The sequence below is a fragment of the Leuciscus leuciscus genome, assembly GCF_965113295.1.
Source record: "Leuciscus leuciscus genome assembly, chromosome: 9".
NCBI lineage: Eukaryota > Metazoa > Chordata > Actinopteri > Cypriniformes > Leuciscidae > Leuciscus > Leuciscus leuciscus.
The window spans coordinates 5,394,312-5,414,154 of NC_138733.1; the positions used below are offsets into that span (position 1 = coordinate 5,394,312).

The window sequence follows — 19,843 nt, forward strand, 5'->3', positions numbered from 1 at the left end:
TAGTTCACTTTGAAATTCATTTTTGGTATGTTTTAGCTTACCTCAAGGGCATCCAAGATGTAGGTGTCTTTTTTTCCGCAGTAGTTTCAATTTTGATATTTTTAGGTCAAACCGTTCTTGTCTGTCAGTCATATAATGCAGGTCTATGGTCACTATCTCAAAGAGCATGCACAGAGTCCAAATTAAAACAATTCCCCGTCGTCCAAATTAAACAATTCCCCATCGTAAGTACACATTGATGGCCTAAGACACGAAACGAGCGGTTTGTGTGAGAAAACGAACAGTATTTATATAGTTTTTAGCTCTTATACACAGCCACGTCCAAGTGATCTGAGGGCGCTCGCGCATCCTGGTGTGTGACGTGTACGCAGACTGGTGCATAGATATATATACACTAGATGTCGCTTTGTCTACGGCAGTTCATTGGAACGAATGTCTTTAAGGTGACATCTAGTGTATATATCTATGCACCAGTCTGCGTACACGTCAGATCAGATCACTCGGACATGTCTGCGTATAAGAGGTAAAAACGATATAAATACTGTTCGTTTTCTCACACAAACCGCTCGTTTCGTGTCTTAGGCCATCAATGTGTACTTACGATGGGGAATTGTTTAATTTGGACGACGGGGAATTGTTTTAATTTGGACTCTGTGCTTGTGTTTTGAGACCGTGACCATAGACCTGCATTATATGACTGACAGACAAGAACGGTTTGACCTAAAAATATCAAAATTGAAACTACTGCGGAAAAAAAGACACCTACATCTTGGATGCCCTTGAGGTAAGCTAAAACATACCAAAAATGAATTTCAAAGTGAACTATCCCTTTAAATTATTTGTCGGGAACAGCAAAATTAGCAATCTGGAAAACGAGAAAGAATAAAGTGAAACAACTTGGGACTACTGAGGTGGAAATGATGTTTAGAAAACTAGTGGGTAGAAGAATCAAGATTGAATTTGCGTACTACAAACTTGTGAAAAATTAAATGTTTTTTTTGTTGTTGTAATATTTGATGTTTTATAGATATCTTATGTGTGGTTTTTGAGGGTCAGATGGTTTTGAATATTTAATATTTTTTTATGTTTTTTATTTTATTATTTTTATTATATTATTATTGTGAATGTGTATGAGATATAAATGGTGACTAAATAAAAGTTGTTTAATCCTCTCTCTCTCTCTCTCTCTCTCTTACACACACACACACACACACACACACACACACAAATAGAAAGTGAAAGTAAGTTAGAGTTCCCGTCACCATTTTAAACAGTTACAATAGGAATACAATACGGAAAAACAGAGCATCAAAGTGTTAAATAAAAACGTTTGTCAAAGTTTATTCAGGAATTTCCACGTAGCTGTTATGTATGATGTTAAAGCTTGAGGATTTGAGATGTATCTTGTAAAAGTTTGACCGAGGTGAGTGTTCATGTTTGGTGACTTGCTCATATTAATATGAATCTCTGGAGGACATTTTAAGTGATTGTTTTTTTTATATCAAATCTTTAATAAAGGGGTTCTTTCACGTCAATGTTTTTTTTTCTTTCTATGTCCTTTTTTTCTATGTTTGGTGATATCTGTGATTTTTCAGGAGTTTAACAGCATGTGTGTAAACATGTATGACTGAGATTGAGTTAACGCAGTCACATGATCCTTTTTCTTCCACACTCCAGATATGTTCAGCTAAATTATGAAGGTTGTTTAATTTGATCATTTAATTTAGTGTGTGAATGTTTCTTCATTCAGAGTCAGTGGAGGAGATCAAACTCATCAGATTCTCCTGTATCTTCATCATGGCTGATTCACAAGGATCCAGAGATGGAGAGTTTTCTCCAGGGTGCAGGTACTTTCAACAAACACTGTTAAATATTATATTTCATCACAACAAAAAGATAACAGATTTTTTCTTTCCCCTATTAGAGCACAGGAATTGTTTACATACAAATATGTAGCCTATGTTTTTCTGTGTTTATGTTTATTTTAATACTTACAGTACATACTTATACTTAAGTGCTTTTTGATGAAATATGAATGTGTTTATATTAATATGGTTCCTCTCATGAAGAATGAACACAGTAATCTAAAGGATTAAACTGAATCTGTTCTCTGTTCCAGTTCAGTCCAGCAGAAGAGCTCAAACCCAGAGTCCAGCTGTGTGTCTATGAAGAGTAACCAGTCTATGGATCAGCCAATAAAGTTTAAGAGTGGAAACACACAGTCTGATCTCAGGTACTAAGAATAACAGTTCTATAAAAGATGTGCTTTTAATAATATTAGAATATACTGTAGGGAAAGTTTAGCTCAAAGGGTTAAAATTATTATTTAGTATTAAAGGATAATTAATTGATTCTTTTGGGAATATTTATAAATTCAACGAACCTTGAAGGAATCAAATTCAGATAATTAATCAATGTATTCATCCACCGAATCTCTCATACAAATATCTGTCAGTTCTATTAAATTATCACTGGTCCTTAAACAATAACTATTTAATATTGATCAGATTGATATTCTGGGCACGGTAGGAATCTGCCCAAACCAGTGACCTCTCTTTGTGAACATAAAGCCAACAAACATCATCATGTGAATACAAACAAAACTTTACTGAATACTCTAAGACACACTAACACTAAAAGGAAATACAACACATTAGTCTTTTAATGACAGATTATTCAAGTAATTTTACAGAGAAAAAAAACAAACAAACAAACAAAACATGAATCAAACCTAAAACCATTATCAAGAGTTACACCCACACATTTCATAGATTATAACAAGGGATTACATTTTTCTCTTTCGTCTACTTGATACATTGTGTATTTGCGGAGCATGGTGTTCAGATCCTGACACTTCTATCTAGTTTGGTTTCATATCTGTGTCTGGGTTCAGACATTCATGCTCCATGTTTTGTCTCTTGTTGTGAGCACACGGGCTGAGTGTTCATTCACTCGCCGTGTGCTCTTGTCTCGTGTGTTTTTGTCAAGTATTAAACATATAGACTAGGCGTTCTCATTGACCAATCTTTTCCCTGTTCCAGTTCAGTCCAGCAGAAGAGCTCAAACCCAGAGTCCAGCTGTCTGTCTATGAAAAGTAACCACTGTATGGATCTACGAGTAAAGTTTAAGAGTGGAAACACACGGCCTGATCTCAGGTATACTATTTCTATAAAAGTTATGCTTATAGGATTTGATTTTTATGAAATTGTTGTTAACATCAGTTTAATGAGTTCCAATCCTGCAAGTTTTAGTCTATTAATGATTACCATTGTGGTCTTGTGCAAAGCTCTATGTTGCTAATACATTCACACACTGTAAAAGCTGTTGGGATGTTAATGACACAATTACATCAATATCAGTGTGTCTGATTCTTTACCCTCTTCATTCTGATTTAAGGTCAGATCTTCTATTCACACCGGTTAAAAACAAATCTGTGAACAAGCCTTTGATTCAAACACAAGACTTTAATGAAAGCATGTATCCTGGTTTCAGGTAAAATATAGGACTTTTGTTGTTGTTGATTAATTTTAGATGCTGCAATGCACATCACACAAACACATGATTAGTGATTAAAACATTTCAGAAACCTAATGATCTGTGTCCCATAATACAGCTTTTTGTAATTTATGAATATTTACTTCTCTAAATTGTGTAATAATCTAGAATTTTAATCTTACAGCCGTGACTCTAAACCTGCTGAAGTCCTCAACACATTGAGATCAAATCTGAGAAAGAAGTTTGAGTGTTTGTATGAGGGAATATCAAAGCAGAGAAACCCAACACTCCTGAATGAGATCTACACAGAGCTCTACATCACAGAGAGTGGAAGTGGAGAGATCAATAATGAGCATGAGGTGAGACAGATTGAGACACAGTCAAGGAGAGCAGAAACAGAGGACACACCGATCAAATGCAGTGACATCTTTAGACCTTTACCTGGACAAGACAAACCCATCAGAACTGTGCTGACAAAGGGAGTCGCTGGCATTGGAAAAACAGTCTCTGTGCAGAAGTTCATCCTGGACTGGGCTGAAGGGAAAGAGAATCAGGACGTCCAGCTCATATTTCCACTTCCTTTCAGAGAGCTCAACTTGATGAAGGACAAAACAGATCTTCCAGATCTTCTTCATCTCCTTTTCCCTGAATCAAAAGAAATGGACATATCCAGTGATGAGTATAAAGTGTTGTTCATCTTTGATGGTCTGGATGAGTGTCGTCTGTCTCTGGATTTTCAGAGCGATGTGAGGTTGTGTGATGTGACTGAATCAGCCTCAGTGGACGAGCTGCTGATGAACCTCATTGTGGGGAATCTGCTTCCTTATGCTCTAATCTGGATCACCTCCAGACCAGCAGCAGCGGATCTCGTCCCCTCTGAGTGTGTCCATCGAGTGACAGAGGTGCGAGGCTTCAGTGACACACAGAAGGAGGAATACTTCAGGAAGAAAATCAGAGATCAGAGTCTGGCTAATACAATCATCAAACACCTGAAGTCATCAAGTAGTCTATTTATTATGTGCCACATCCCAGTGTTCTGCTGGATCTCACCCACTGTTCTAGAGGAGATGTTGAGTGAAGCAGAGAGAGGAGAGATTCCCAAGACTCTCACTCAAATGTACACACACTTCCTGCTCATTCAGACCAACATCAAACATGAGAAGGACTATGAGAAGAAAGTGAAAGATGAAGACATGATTGTCAAACTGGGGAAACTGGCTTATCAGCAGCTTGTGAAAGGCAACCTGATCTTCTATGAGGAAGACCTGATCGAGTGTGGCATTGATGAGACCGAAGCATCGGTTTACTCAGGATTGTGCACTCAGATCTTCAGAGAGGAGTTGGGCTTGTCTCAGGGGAAAGTCTTCAGCTTTGTTCATCTGAGCATTCAGGAACATCTAGCAGCTCTATATGTGCATCTCTCCTTTATCAACAATAACATCAATGTGTTTGACCAGATTACCAAACCAACTAATGAAGACACAGTTTCACTATCAGATCTCCATCAGAGAGCTGTGGATGAGGCTTTAGACAGCAGAAATGGGCATCTGGACCTTTTCCTTCGTTTCCTTCTGGGTCTGTCAGTGAAGTCTAATCAGAGTCTCTTACAAGAACTAAAGACACAGACAGTAAACAGCTCTCACAACAAGAAGAGAACAGTTGACTATATTAAAGGAAAGATCAGTGAGAATCTCTCTCCAGATAAATACATCAATCTGTTTCACTGTCTGAATGAACTGGGTGATCTTTCTCTAGTGAACGAAGCTAAACCTCATATGGATACATATGGAGGATTACGTGATGTGAAACTCTCCTCGTCTCAGTGGTCAGCTTTAGTGTTTGTGTTGTTGTCCTCAGAGGAGACACTGCAGAAGTTTAACCTGAACGACTTCATTGGAGCAGAAAATGGTTGGTAAGTAACACTGAGTACAATCATTACAGTCTAAAACATTATGAACAAAGAGAAACAAAGACTTTACATGTTTTTGAATCACAGGGCAAAGATCGATTTTGCTGGGATATTGTACATAATGTGCGGGTGCTTCTCAAATGGAGGCTGTGTCCTATTAAGGCTGCAAATCTCAGCTGCCACGTCATCAAGCGCCTCTGAAGGCCGTCTCAGTTTGAAGGCAGCTTTGGTTTTATGTCCTTAATTCAGCTCACTTTGAAGGATGCATCAAGTGTATCCTTCGTGTCCTTCAATCTCCCACAATCCTTTGCACACATTCCAATTCACAAAATAGAACTGATGGAAAACAAGATGGCACTGAGATTATCTGAGTGCATTATGAAATGTAAGACAAACATAATTTTTTTGGAGATCAGAATCAGAATCAGAATCAGAAAGAGCTTTATTGCCAAGTATGCTTGCGCATACGAGGAATTTGTCTTGGTGACAGTAGCTTCCAGTACACATACAATACAAAGTGACAAGACAAGTGACAAGTAACAGGTATAAATAAATAAAAATAAAAAAAATAAAAAAAATAAAAAAAAATTTTTTTTTTAAAAAAATAGAAAAAATAAAATAAAAAGATTATAAATTATAAATATATATAAAGTTATAAGGTGCTATAATGAAATGTCTGAGGGAAGTATTGCACATGTTTGTTCCACAGTAGGGGAACATTTAAGTGTTCATGAGGTAGATGGCCTGGGGAAAGAAACTTTTCCTGTGTCTGGTTGTTTTTGTGCTCGGTGCTCTGTAGCGTCGACCAGACGGTAACAGTTCAAACAGAGAGTGTGCTGGGTGTGACGGGTCCAGAGTGATTTTGCGAGCCCTTTTACTCACTCTGGATGAGTGCAGTACTTTGAGTGTGGGAAGGGTAGTGCCAGTGATTCGCTCAGCAGTCCGAACTATCCGCTGTAGTCTACGGAGGTCGGTTTTGGTAGCAGAGCCGAACCAGACGGTGATGGAAGTGCAGAGGATGGACTGGATGACAGCTGAGTAGAACTGTACGAGCAGCTCCTGTGGCAGGTTGAATTTCCTCAGCTGACGCAGGAAGTACAGTCTCTGTTGGGCTTTCTTCACAATAGAGTCTATGTGAGTGTCCCACTTCAGATCCTGAGAGATGGTGGTGCCCAGGAACCTGAATGACTCTACTGCAGTCACAGTGCTGTCCATGATGGTGAGTGAAGGGAGTGCAGGGGGGTTTCTCCTGAAGTCCACGATCATCTCCACTGTTTTGAGCGTGTTCAGCTCCAGGTTGTTATAACTGCACCAAAGAGCCAGCTGCTCCACCTCCTGTCTGTACGCAGACTCGTCACCGTTCCGGATGAGTCCGATAACAGTAGTGTCGTCTGCAAACTTCAGGAGCTTGACAGAGGTGTCTTTAGAGGTGCAGTCATTTGTGTACAGGGAGAAGAGCAGTGGTGAGAGAACACATCCCTGTGGAGCACCGGTGCTGATGGTGCGGCTGTCGGACGTGATTTTGCCCATTCTGACTAGCTGTTGTCTGTCTGTCAGAAAGCTGGTGATCCATTGACAGACGGAGCTAGGGACAGAGAGCTGGGTCAGTTTGGTCTGGAGCAGTGATGGGACGATGGTGTTGAAGGCAGAACTAAAGTCCACGAACAGAATCCTTGCATAGGTCCCTGGTTTGTCCAGATGTTGTAGGGTGTAATGCAGTCCCATATTGACCACATCATCCACAGACCGGTTTGCTCTGTAGGCAAACTGCAGGGGGTCCAGCAAGGGTCCAGTGATGTCCTTCAGATATGCTAACACCAGTCTTTCGAATGACTTCATGGCCACAGATGTTAAGGCAACAGGTCTGTAGTCATTGAGTCCTGTGATCTTTGGTTTCTTCGGGATTGGGATGATGGTGGAGCGTTTAAAGCAGAAAGGGACTTTGCACTGCTCCAGTGATCTGTTGAAGATCAGTGAGAAGATAGAGGCCAGCTGGTCAGCGCAGGTTTTCAGACAGGCTGGTGAAACACCGTCTGGGCCTGGTGCTTTCCTTCTCTTCTGTTTCCTGAAGATCTGACGCACATTATCCTCACTGATCTGAAGTGCAGGGAGGGAGGGGAGGGGGATGGCTGGAGGTGTTGATGGCTGTGTAGAGAGATGGTCAGGGCGGGTATGGGGTGTCTGATCGGGGGTCTCAAATCTACAGTAAAAGACATTCAGCTCGTTCGCAAGATGCTTGTTGCTGTCGATGCTGGGGGATGGTGTCTTGTAGTTGGTAATGTCTTTCAGGCCTTTCCACACTGATGCAGGGTCGTTGGAGGAAAACTGGTTTTCCAGCTTTTTGGCATAGCTCTTCTTAGCCACTTCAATCTCCTTTGTCAATGTGTTCCTGGCCTGATTATACAAGATCCTATCCCCACTCCTGTAGGCATCTTCTTTGACCTGACGAAGCTGTCTGAGTTTTGGTGTGAACCATGGTTTATCATTGTTGAATGATAAGTAAGTCCTGGTAGGGATGCATAAATCCTCACAGAAACTGATGTATGATGTTACAGTCTCTGTGAGCTCGTCCAGATCGCTGGCAGCAGCTTCAAAAACACTCCAGTCAGTGCATTCAAAACAGGCTTGTAAGACCTGCTCTGTGTCGTTGGTCCATCTCTTTACAGTCCTTATTACTGGCTTAGCAGTTTTAAGTTTTTGCCTGTAAGTTGGTAGAAGATGAACCAGGCAGTGATCGGAAAGTCCTAGAGCTGCTCTGGCGACGGAGCGATATGCATCCTTTGTTGTGGTGTAGCAATGGTCCAAAATATTATTGTCTCTGGTGGGGCATGTAATGTGCTGTTTGAATTTAGGCAGCTCACGTGTGAGTTTTGCCTGATTAAAGTCTCCGAGAATGATAAGAACAGAGTCCGGGTGTTGTTGTTCTGTTTCTGTGATCAGATCAGCCAGCTGTTGCAGCGCCGTACTCACGTGTGCTTGCGGTGGAATGTAAACACTGATGAGAACGAGCGAGGAAAACTCCCGCGGCGAGTAGAACGGCTTACAGTTAAGGAAAAGCACTTCCACATCAGGACAGCACATCTTCCTTAACACAGTTACATCAGTACACCACCTTCTGTTGATGTAAAAGCATGTCCCACCACCGCGCGTTTTACCCGTTGACTCCATATCGATGAAGATGAAGGTATACATGTTATCTTTTGTTTTGGTGTAAATTAATCACTTAAAGGGATAGTTCACCCAAAAATGAAAATGCTGTCCTCATTTACTCACCCTCATGTTGTTCCAAACCTGTATGACTTTCTTTCTTCTGCTGAACACAAAAGAAGATATTTTGAAGAAATTCGGTAACCAAACGACTGATGGACCCCATTGACTTCCATAGTAGGAAAAAAAAAATACTATGGAAGTCAATGGGGACCAGCAACTGTTTAATTACCAACCTTCTTTAAAATATCTTCTTTTGTGTTCAGCAGAAGAAAGAAAGTCATACAGGTTTGGAACAACTTGAGGAAGAGTAAATGATGACAGCATTTTCATTTTTTGGGTGAACTATCCCTTTAACACTAAACTTCCAATAATGTAAGACACTGGGAGACACTGCATTGCATTAATAAAAAAGCCAGTTAATATACAATTTTTTAATACAAAATATTTTTCCAAAATGAATTTTAAATAGTATTTCAGTGCCGTGGAGGGCAGGAACATGTGTGACGTAGCCATGCACACTTACTAGACTGTCTCATTCAAGTGTTTAATGCTGAGGACTCGAGCCTACAAACCTCAGAAGGACTGGAGAAGACACAACCTCACTAGGATGCAGCCTTCCGTTTGAGGAGCACCCAATATCAATATATGGGAGACACAGAACTTCCGGGAGAGGTGGGATGTCTGATTGTGGGAGTGAATCTGCAAAATTATTGTTCTGTGAGTCACTCCTGCAATTGCGATGGTTGGAGACATGGCTAGGAGACATAGTGATAACCACAGCAAATGACGGGACAAAAAATTCTGATATGTCAAAATAGACCTGTGTGTTTTACTGTAAATGCAGACTAATAGACATGCCACAGCACCATTGACAAGAAAAAGAAAAACATATCTGTGTTGTCTGAATATGTTTAGTATATTCTACAGTTAGATACACATTTTTTTTAAATGTCATTTTTAAAGGAGTGTTTATTTAATTCAAAAAAATATTTGAAGGGTATTTAGGAAAGTTTTTAATGTATTATTTACTTATTAATTATGATTATTATTTTTTAGCATTAATAGTTAACATATTTTTTATTTTCAAATAGTAACACATCTATCAACCTGAAAGCACAAAATACAGCAGATGAAGTTCTTCAGAAGCTGCTGCCTGTGGTTACAGAAAGTAGATCAGCTTGGTAAGTAACACTGAGAACAATCATCACTTTTAAAACATTATCAAGCATAGCGTTAGTTCTGGCAGGTCACGTTAGTCAAGCTCGCATCAGCTGACCCTCAGCTGATCCACATCTACCTATAGGAATATGATGCCTATCACTGTATACATATATAAGCTCCTTCAGTATTATCAGCAGCTATCGCGTTTCTCAGGAGCTAATTACCCTCCTCCATCCCCAGCTCCTCCTCTCGCCCTGTCAGGATTTGGCATTCTGATATAGTAAATTCTCAAATTATGTTGTACTTTAAAATCTTGAATTAAATATATTTGCAAACATTCATGTTGGTTCTGTTCTGTTTACCCTAAGGGGGGTTATTGCTGCTCTCCATGCTCTTATCCATGCTAGGCTGCATGGATGCGCAGGGAGTTCTCGGCCAGAATCAGTGGCGGAGCCAGAGGGGGGTGAAAAAATTATTATATATTTTTTTAAATCAGCATCAGCAACTGCCAGTAGCAAATAAAATGTTGGGGTGGCAACCGGGGTGGCTAATCGCATGTCCAAAATTTTATTTGCTACTGGCAGTTGCTGATGCTGATTTAAAAAAATTATAATTACGTTCGTCGGCAGCGCGCACAGTTTTCAAACGGACGAGCAGAGGACGAGAGATGGTTGCAAGATAAGTTTTTAAGGTTTAGCATCAGGGTTGTTTGCTCCGAATACATTAATACACGCATTTACAGTAACATTACCATGCCGTGTGTACATTACAGTAGGCTATACAAATGTCTCTCATTTACTCTCTCCCTGCCATTGACGAGTTTACGGTAGGGCGCTATTACGCATCTCCTAAATGAGTAGGCTAACGTTACCACCAGATCAAAACGCAGGCAAAGAAGAACAGAAACAAGCGATATCATAATGCGATCACTACAGGACTGTGAAGCTTAGGGTGTTGATGGACTCGATCTACTGTGTTTTGATCATCATTCTGAATCTGATCTAGATGTAGTCTTTGATAAAAATGCGATATTCTCAGCTTTTTGCTCATGTTGCTTTTTATGAAACTTGCTAACATTCAAGTGTTGATAAAAAAAGATGTTGTGTTATATGTTGTATATTGTTGTATGATATGTTCAGATATTCATACAACAAAATATTCTGGGGTGCCATGAAATTGTGAAAATTACCAAAAACGCTGCCCAACTCTCTCAATTATTCGATTTACCCATGTCTCACTTCTTTAGATTTCTCCAAATTAAACACTTTGTCCAGAAAAGTATAACCTCCTTTCCAGATTTTCCAGCGAGCAATACAGTTGACTATATCCTTTCACTATCCCCATCACACAAAGGTTTAATCTCAAATCTCTATAATAGTATAGGCAATGTCTCCCCGCATTCTTTGCAGGAGGTCAGGAGACTTTGGGAGCATGATCTTGGGGAGGAATTTACAGATGATCATTGGAAGGCTGTACTTGAATCAGTTTATAAATCTTCTCCGTGTGCCAGACATAATGTGATACAACTTAAAATAGTTCTAAGAGCACACTTGACCAAGACAAAGCTGGTGAAAATCTTCCCTGATACAGACCCTACGTGCCCTCGCTGTAAAGGCCAACCAGCGGATTATATACACATGTTCTGGTCCTGCCCTAAACTTTATACATTCTGGGCCAACATCTTTAGCGCTTACTCTAAGATACTTCAAAAAAAACATTACCCCCAACCCAGTATGTGCCCTATTTGGATTTACCTCTGAAAATCGCCCCCAAACATGCCCCATTACAGCATTCACTTCTCTGATTGCCAGACGTCTCATTCTGCTCTCCTGGAAGGAGCAAACACCCCCCAGCTTCACTAGATGGGTTAAGGATGTAATGCATTTCCTGAAGCTGGAGAAGATCAGATAATGGTGACTGACATTTTTTTAAAAAAAAATTTTTATGCTGGCGAGAAAGAGTTAAGATAAAAATGTTGGTAATTGGATGATGATTAGAATATGAATATGATTGGAATCATTTTTTCAATTTGTCATATTTTTGAACAGGGTCAATTAAACATGAAAAGATAGGGAGAGATATCAGAGTTCTTTTTAAAGAAGCACAAACAGGCAGATCAGGTGCAAACAGACCCCAGCCCTTGCATCACCACTGGCTAGTCAGAGTCAGTGTGGTCAGACTTCAGGACCAGGAACAGGTCAGAGCATCTACCAGACACAGGCAGTCAATCACATACCCAATTCAGGAATTTAAGTTGAGATGATTTTGTCAGATTAAAAGGATAGTTCACCCAAAAATGAACACACAAAAAAATTATGAATTAAATAATTATAATTAGAAAGAATTATTATAAGTTATTATAAAGAAAGAATTATGTTGTATTAAATCTTCCTAGGATAAGATTTTATATTGATGGGCACTAAAATTGTTAAAATTTTTCAAGTACATGTCTGCTTGATGCCTACTATATCTAATTAAATTTTTTTTAACAAATTTAAAATGTGAGTTTTTTTGGTAAATAAACGCAGCAGTTCATGCTACTGTATCTTATCTCCTTGGTGCTTCAGCTTTGTCTTCTGCAAATATTTTGGATGTTCATACAAATATAATAGTATAGGCAATACTGATTATGTTTCGTTAAGTTTACATACAAATAATGTTTCATTAAGTTTTGTTTACGCACAAACTGAAAACAGCACAGACTGAAAGATTGAGTCTATGGATTTATGGATTGAGATCATTTCATTAATAGGGATGGGAATTGAAAACCGGTTCCACTCGAGAACCGGTTCTAAGTTTTATGAACCATCGATATTGTATGCCTTCGACGTTAACGATTCCTCTTATCGATGCTCCTGCTATATTTTCCTGCATTTCCTGCAAAGCGATTTTTTTTGTCCCGCCTAAGTCTTATTTGATCGGTGAGTAATGTAGATGAACTGCTGCTCTTGTGACAGGGCGCATATTTAACTGAAAGAACGAGCAGAGAGAGAGAGAGAGAGAGAGAGAGAGAGAGAGAGAGAGAGAGAGAGAGAGAGAGAGAGCCCCGGTCACGCGCGCGCACTCTCTCTCTTCGGAGCCAGGTGAAAGTGTAAACAAGACTTCACCGTCTCCAAACTAAGCGCTGTCTTGCTCTCTCTCCCTCGCACATATTAATCAAAATAAATCGACATGATGGTAAAAGGTCGGAAGACCAAAAATCTACCTTCGGGTACAAATAAAGTAACTTGAACCTGAACTTGAACTTGAAGACCAAAGTTTCATGTGTAGCATTCAGAGATTTTTATTTTTTTCCTGAATTACCGCTGGGTGTGAATTGTGCTAAAATACGTTGCCTTATCTTCTCTGAAATGCATTCCACACATTCAGCTGCCATAAAATCACACTCTAAATAAACGAAAAAACCTATCCAGTGATGTAATGTTTTCTGTGTTGACACAAACCTTGTCGGATGTCCATATCCTAACTGCTGGGATAATCACACAACCGTATGACACGTCCAATTCGCGAACTAATGACTCCTTTGAACCGATTAATTTTAATGAATAGTTAAAACAACTGATCTTTCCAACACTGAATTCACGAGACGTCTGAATCGATGTATAACTAATCGGTAACACTTTACAATAAGGTTCCATTTATTACATAAATTACATAAAACGTACAGTTTGCTTACTGTAAGTGTAAGCTTTAAAACAAATAAAAAAATGTTTTTTTTTTGCCGAAAAAGTATATGAATACTTTTTTCCACACAGTGCTATCAGGAATCGATAAGAGAATCGTTAAAGAATCGGATCGATAAGCAGAATCGTCAGTGGCATTGGTATTGATAAAATCTTATCAATTCCCATCCCTATTCATTAAAATAAATACAGTATCTGTTAAAATTAGGAAATCAATATTTTCAATCCAGCCCTATTTATCATGTCTCTGCTCTGGTTAAATTATACATTTCTATTCTAATACATTTCATATGGTTACAAGCATATATATACGGTTTGAGCAGTTGAGCATCACCTCTCTCTCTTATCAGAGGTCACGGTTGCACACAGGCAGCACAACAGCTGCACCTTTTCTCTCTGTGTTATTCAGAAAGTACATGCTGAACAGTACATGGAAAAAGTATACGCTGCATAAGTGTAAGCATCATAACATCAAATGTAATAAATTCAGGTGTAATTATGCGGTTGTCCTGCAGGTGACTGCTTGAGTCTGTCTCCAACACAAACAAGCAGATTACGATTACTGCAGAACACTCAAGATTTACAACCATTACACACATATATGTATCTTATTCATATATCTTTATTTTACTATCTGTATACTGTTGTCGTCTCTGTGTAGTGGAAGCTTCTGAATGAATGAATGAATGAATGAGGCATTTATATAGCGCTTTCATATGTACTGTACACCCAAAGCGCTTTACAATCATGTTGGGGTCTCTCCTCATCCATCACCAGTGTGCAGCATCCACTTGGATGATGCGATGGCAGCCACTGTACACTGGCGCCAGTGCGCTCACCACTGTGATAGAGCCAATTCAATGGATGGGGATTATTAGGAGGCCATGATTTGCAAGGGCCAATTAATGTAATTTGGCCAGGACACCGGGGTTATACCCTTACTCTTTACGAGAAGTGCCATGGGATTTTTAATGACCACAGAGAGTCAGGACCTCAGTTTAATGTCTCATCTGAAGGACAGTGCTTTTTGACAGTATAGTGTCCCCGTCACTACACTGGGGCATTAGGACCCACACAGACCACAGGGTGAGCGCCCCCTGCTGGCCTCACTAACACCTCTTCCAGCAGCAACCCAGTTTTCCCAGGAGGTCTCCCATCCAGGTACTGACCAGGATCAACCCTGCTTAGATTCAGTGGGCAACTAGTCTTGGGCTACAGGGTGATATGCTGCTGGCTTCTGTCACCGAAACAAATTCCTTGTCTGTGTAAACATACTTGGCAATAAAGCTCTTTCTGATTAAGATTATTTCAGAGCACTCAAGATCTACAACCATTTTAAATGCTACTTAAAGGTGCATTGTGTAATATTTAGGAGGATCTGTTGACAGAAATGCAATATAGTATACATAACTATTGTTTTCAGTGGTGTATAAAGACCTTACATAATGAACCGTTATGTTTTTATTACCTTAGAATGAGCCACTTCTATCTACATACACCACGCGTACCCTTACACTGAAATGGCCATTTTGCTATGTTTTTCTTCATGCAAAGAAGCTAGCTAACGTCAGTGAATAAAACACTGACACAATGATGAACAAGTAACAATAATATTCGCAATAACATATCGTTTTACAGAATAATTAGGAATCAGAAAAAAGGTCCGCACACGAATACAGGCCAAAAAAGTTCACAGGATTTTATTGTCCAGAGGCCACAAATAAAGTGAAAAAGTGAAAAAAAGTGCAAGGTGCACACAACGTTTTCGGGTTCAACCCTTCATCAGTGCCATGTGTTACCAAGCATACACCTGCGGTAATTTACATATTTATTACCGTAATCCATGTAACATACCGGAATCTGATTTTATCCCATATAAAAATATTTACATAAATAGTCTACATAATTATACATACATATCACAACAATCCTTTATTCAAAACTTTACTATATATATTAAATCTGACCATAAATATTCTCATTCCCATAACTGAATATCACAAAAAATGATTATCATCATACCTTCCCGTCACACGATTAGACATTGAAATGCATAATGAAACAACATTTATAGAAAACAATTGAGAGTATATTACCATACGCGACTGTGGCACATGTTCTATAATTACAAAATTTTATTCCAAGATCGAATGGGTCTCGAATTCCGAGTCTTAATTTGTCTATTTGTCTTGCCTACTTATTGTTTGTGACATGGACAAGAATAGATAAATCACATTGGTAGAAGCGCATGTAACAAATTGTTTAATCTTATATGTACGGTTCGTTATGCTACTATGAAAGGAAAAACCCCTTCTACGGATGTGTCTACATGCCACGCACTTAAGACAGGAAAAGAAACCAGTGTCCTTGTTTATACGTCCATCAGGACTAGCCTTTATGAAGGTGTCGGATTTGACCAAATAGTCTCTAATGTTTCTCGCTCTAATAATGTGAAAAAAGAGGCTGATCTACAAAAAGACTCTCGCCCACTGGATCACACTTATGTATATACCAATGTTTTTTAATCACATTCTTGATCGCTTGACTGTGTGCAGAATAAGTAGTGGTACAAACTACAGAATGGGACTTCTTTTGTTTGCCCAATATATAGGACGATTCTCGTACTTTCTCCAGACATTTTTTTGGATAACCCCTAAGAATAAAATGCTTAAACATTATCACCAATTGTTGTTCAAAATCTGATTCTACACTGCATATACACTTCAGTCGAAGGAATTGGGTATAGGGCAGGGGCGGTTTCTTCATTAGGGCGATTGGGCGACGCACCACCAAAGTGTGAAAGGGAATTTTAAGATATAAAAGATTGGATGATGCATAATTTTCTTTTATTAAATCCAGACAAGACAGAGGTAATACTTATCGGTTCAAAAAACCACCCACAAAACCTCGCACAATACAACTTTAACATCATAGGATGTCCTGTTACTTTATCCTCTACAGTAAAAGACCTGGGTGTTATACTCGATTGCAACCTGTCTTTTGAAAATCATATTTCATATGTTACAAAAACAGCCTTTTTCCACCTTAGAAACATTGCTAAGCTACGTAATATGCTATCAGTTTCTGATGCAGAAAAGTTAGTTCATGCATTCATGACCTCGAGACTGGATTACTGTAACGCTTTATTAGCTGGTTGTCCTGCATCCTCAATAAACAAGCTACAGTTAGTCCAAAATGCCGCCGCTGGAGTTCTTACTAGATCAAGAAAATATGATCATATAACACCGATTTTATCATCACTGCATTGGTTACCTATAAAGTTCCGTATTTATTACAAGGTATTGCTACTGACTTATAAAGCCCTAAACGGCTTAGCTCCAGTCTATTTAACGGATCTTCTATCGCCCTATAATCCATCGTGCTCTTTAAGATCACTAAATTCAAGGCTTTTGGTCATACCTAGGATATCCAGAACCACCAAAGGAGGGAAAGCATTTTCACATTTGGCTCCAAAACTCTGGAATAGTCTTCCTGATACTGTTCGTTGCTCAGATTCGCTCTCCCAGTTTAAAACTAGATTAAAGTCGCATCTCTTCAGCCAGGCATTTATATAATATTTTTAATCTTACAGTTCAAACTACAATCCGGCCTCTAGCTCATAAATGCCAGAGGAGAACTGGCCCCCGACTGAGCCTGGGTTCTCCCAAGGTTTTTTTTCTCCATTGGGTCACCTGATGGAGTTTTAGGACACCATTAGGTCACTTGATGGAGTTTTTCGGTTCCTTGCCACTGTTGCCTTTGGCTTGCTCAGTTGGGGATATTTTGGGGATATTTAATTTAATTTAATTTTATCAATCAATGAATTCCACTAGAAACAAACCTTGTTGTATTATTTTAATTTAATACTGTGAAGCTGCTTTGATACAATCTGTATTGTGAAAAGCGCTATACAAATATACTTGACTTGACTTGACTTTTTCAATCACATTCACAATCTCATTCAACCACAGAGTTACGCTAGCCGTCACTCTCTGCCTCTGGATATAGTCCAATCAGCGTCATGTCACGTTCTGTGGAGTTCCGCCTCTTTTTGGGCAATTTCACTCTGGCTGAGAATCGCCCATAGACTTACATTCAAAGATGTTTTTTTTCTTTTCGAACTGCAGGCACTGCAATGCATTCTCTATGGGTTCCGGGAGGGCTCGCACTAACGTGCTTACGTCATCATACGTATCCTTAACTTGTGCAGCGATTGGTGGGAACAAACATACACTATTAAAAATCTTTAAGATTAAGTGACAAATAATATTTGAAAACCATTTAAAAAAAAAAAAAAAAAAAAAAATTAAACACTACTTTAATATCTTTATCAAATGTGATTAAAAAATAAAAATAAAAAAGAGAGCGAGAGAGACTGTTGGGAAATCGCGCGAGTTGAGGCCAGTTGAACTTGAACAACGTCATGGCGAACGCAGTTAATTCTATCGTGTCATTAAATTTTTGATCACTTTGCTACTTTGAAAGAGAGAAGAGCAACATTTCAGTATAAGTAAGCAGTGTATTAAGCGAGTAATGTGATGTAAGCAGTGTAATAATAGTGAGTAGTGTAAATAGTGAGTAATGTGCAGGGTTCGTACGGGTGCTTGAAATCCTTGAAAGTGTTTTAATTTTGATGTGTTTAAGGTTTGAAAAGTGCTTAAATTTTGGATAAAATGCTTGAAAATGTAACTAATGTAACTATATTTCTTTCACAACAAATATTTATCTGACGGAATAGTTTGTTTATTAAATGGAGAAATAAAATGTAGCCCTTCAGATTCAGAGCGATTTGCGCTACTCTGGCCAGAGCAAGTAGCGTAAATAGTGAGTTATGTGATTTCAGTTGTTTCTTATTAAATTGAAATTGGAGTAAACGTTTTTGGAAATTCACATCCTGGCTGGGCTTTGTTTGAATTGATTTTGACTTGCTGCTGAATTGCTAACACACAGACAAGGAGATTTATTGTAAGAGTCACTTTATTTTTCATTAATATTAAAGTAGTGAAGTTGCCTTTACATGCTTAAGCTGTTAATTTATCCATTGCATGGGTGGACCTAAGGCCGGGTTCACACCGGACGCAGAAGCGGCGCGGAACGGAGGCCGCTTCCTTTCGGCGCCCATGTTAACCTATGGTGTCGTTCACATCAGACGCGGAGCGCCGCGGCCGGCCCGCGCCATGAAGCGCCAGTTTCGGCGTCTGGTCTATTTTTTGCGCGACCGCGAGTGATCCGCGTCCATTCCGGCAGGAAGTCACACCAAGAAACACGAGACATCCGCTCAATTGTAAAAATAAAAGCAATTTTCAAATTAAAATACCGCGAGTGACAAATGCGATCATATTTGTTTATCTAAACAGACTAGAAAGATGAAAACAAACAAAGAAAAAAACTGTCTACCATATTCTCTCTCTGGCTGCGTGTGTGTCTCGACAACGGATGAATAAAAGAAGTGTACAAACTTCTTGGTTACAGAAACATGGTGTATTCATTTTATGAGGTTAATTACTTACCCATGATGTAAAAAATAGCTCTGAATAAACAACAACTGAGCAGAAGCGCTTGTCGACCGCCGCGGAGAATACGCGTCTGGTGTGAACAGGCAGGCGCCGGACCGCGCGTGATTTTCCATTCCGCGCCGCTTCGGCGTCCGGTGTGAACCAGGCATTATCCTTATCAATCATCCAAACATTTGCCCCCCCTGAGAGATTTTGCTGGAGCCGTCACTGGAATAGGGTAGCCCTTTTTTTACATAAGATGGATGAGTGCTTGCTGCATGGAGACTACTATTTTTATCCGTTGGTTTGGAATATAAAGAGGTCGATAACGTACCGGATTCAAATATAACCCTAGTATCAAGGAAAACGACAGAATGGGAATCAATTTCCACACTGAACTTAAAGGGATACTTCAGGGTTTAGCATTAAGCTTTGTGTCAGTAGAAAACCTGTAGTATTTTCGAATTACCATGCTTTCCTCCCTCATATCCCCCTGAGACGAGAGATTTATGTATTTTTTGTCTGAAAAAAAATCCTCCGATGACGCAAAAATAAATTTTTTGGCCAGAGGCTAAAAACTACAGCCAGTAGAAGGAGCTGTTCTGCATGTTTTCAACCTGCCCATAGAGGATGCGAATGCGATCTCACTCACAGAATGTACAAATAGTGTAAGCCATCTTTTATTTGGAAGCTAAGCTAACGGGTTCTTATTCTGTGGAGAAAGCTGAGTAGTAGGGGTTACTATACATCCTCTTTTTCCCGGACATGTCCGGCCATCGAGATCGTCCAAAATGTCCGGGATTCAGCTTTTGCTTTCTGCAGTCGCCATTCATTGTTTACATGCACACCTTTTGTTTCAATCGAACTGAATTCATTCTGATTGGTGAATC

The 19,843-nt window shown here is 39.3% G+C and overlaps 1 protein-coding gene across 1 annotated transcript in view; it reads left to right on the forward strand.

Annotated features, from left to right (window-relative positions):
* The first annotated feature begins 1,235 nt into the window (after positions 1–1,235).
* LOC309505872 (uncharacterized protein) overlaps positions 1,236–19,843 on the forward strand; it is a 105,853-nt gene continuing 87,245 nt past the window's right edge. Inside the window, 7 exon segments of the mRNA XM_082179335.1 lie at positions 1,236–1,423; positions 1,751–1,847; positions 2,120–2,233; positions 3,042–3,155; positions 3,397–3,492; positions 3,680–5,407; positions 9,706–9,795. Of these exon segments, the coding sequence (XP_082035461.1) occupies positions 1,798–1,847; positions 2,120–2,233; positions 3,042–3,155; positions 3,397–3,492; positions 3,680–5,407; positions 9,706–9,795 (2,192 nt within the window). The 5' untranslated portion in view covers positions 1,236–1,423; positions 1,751–1,797.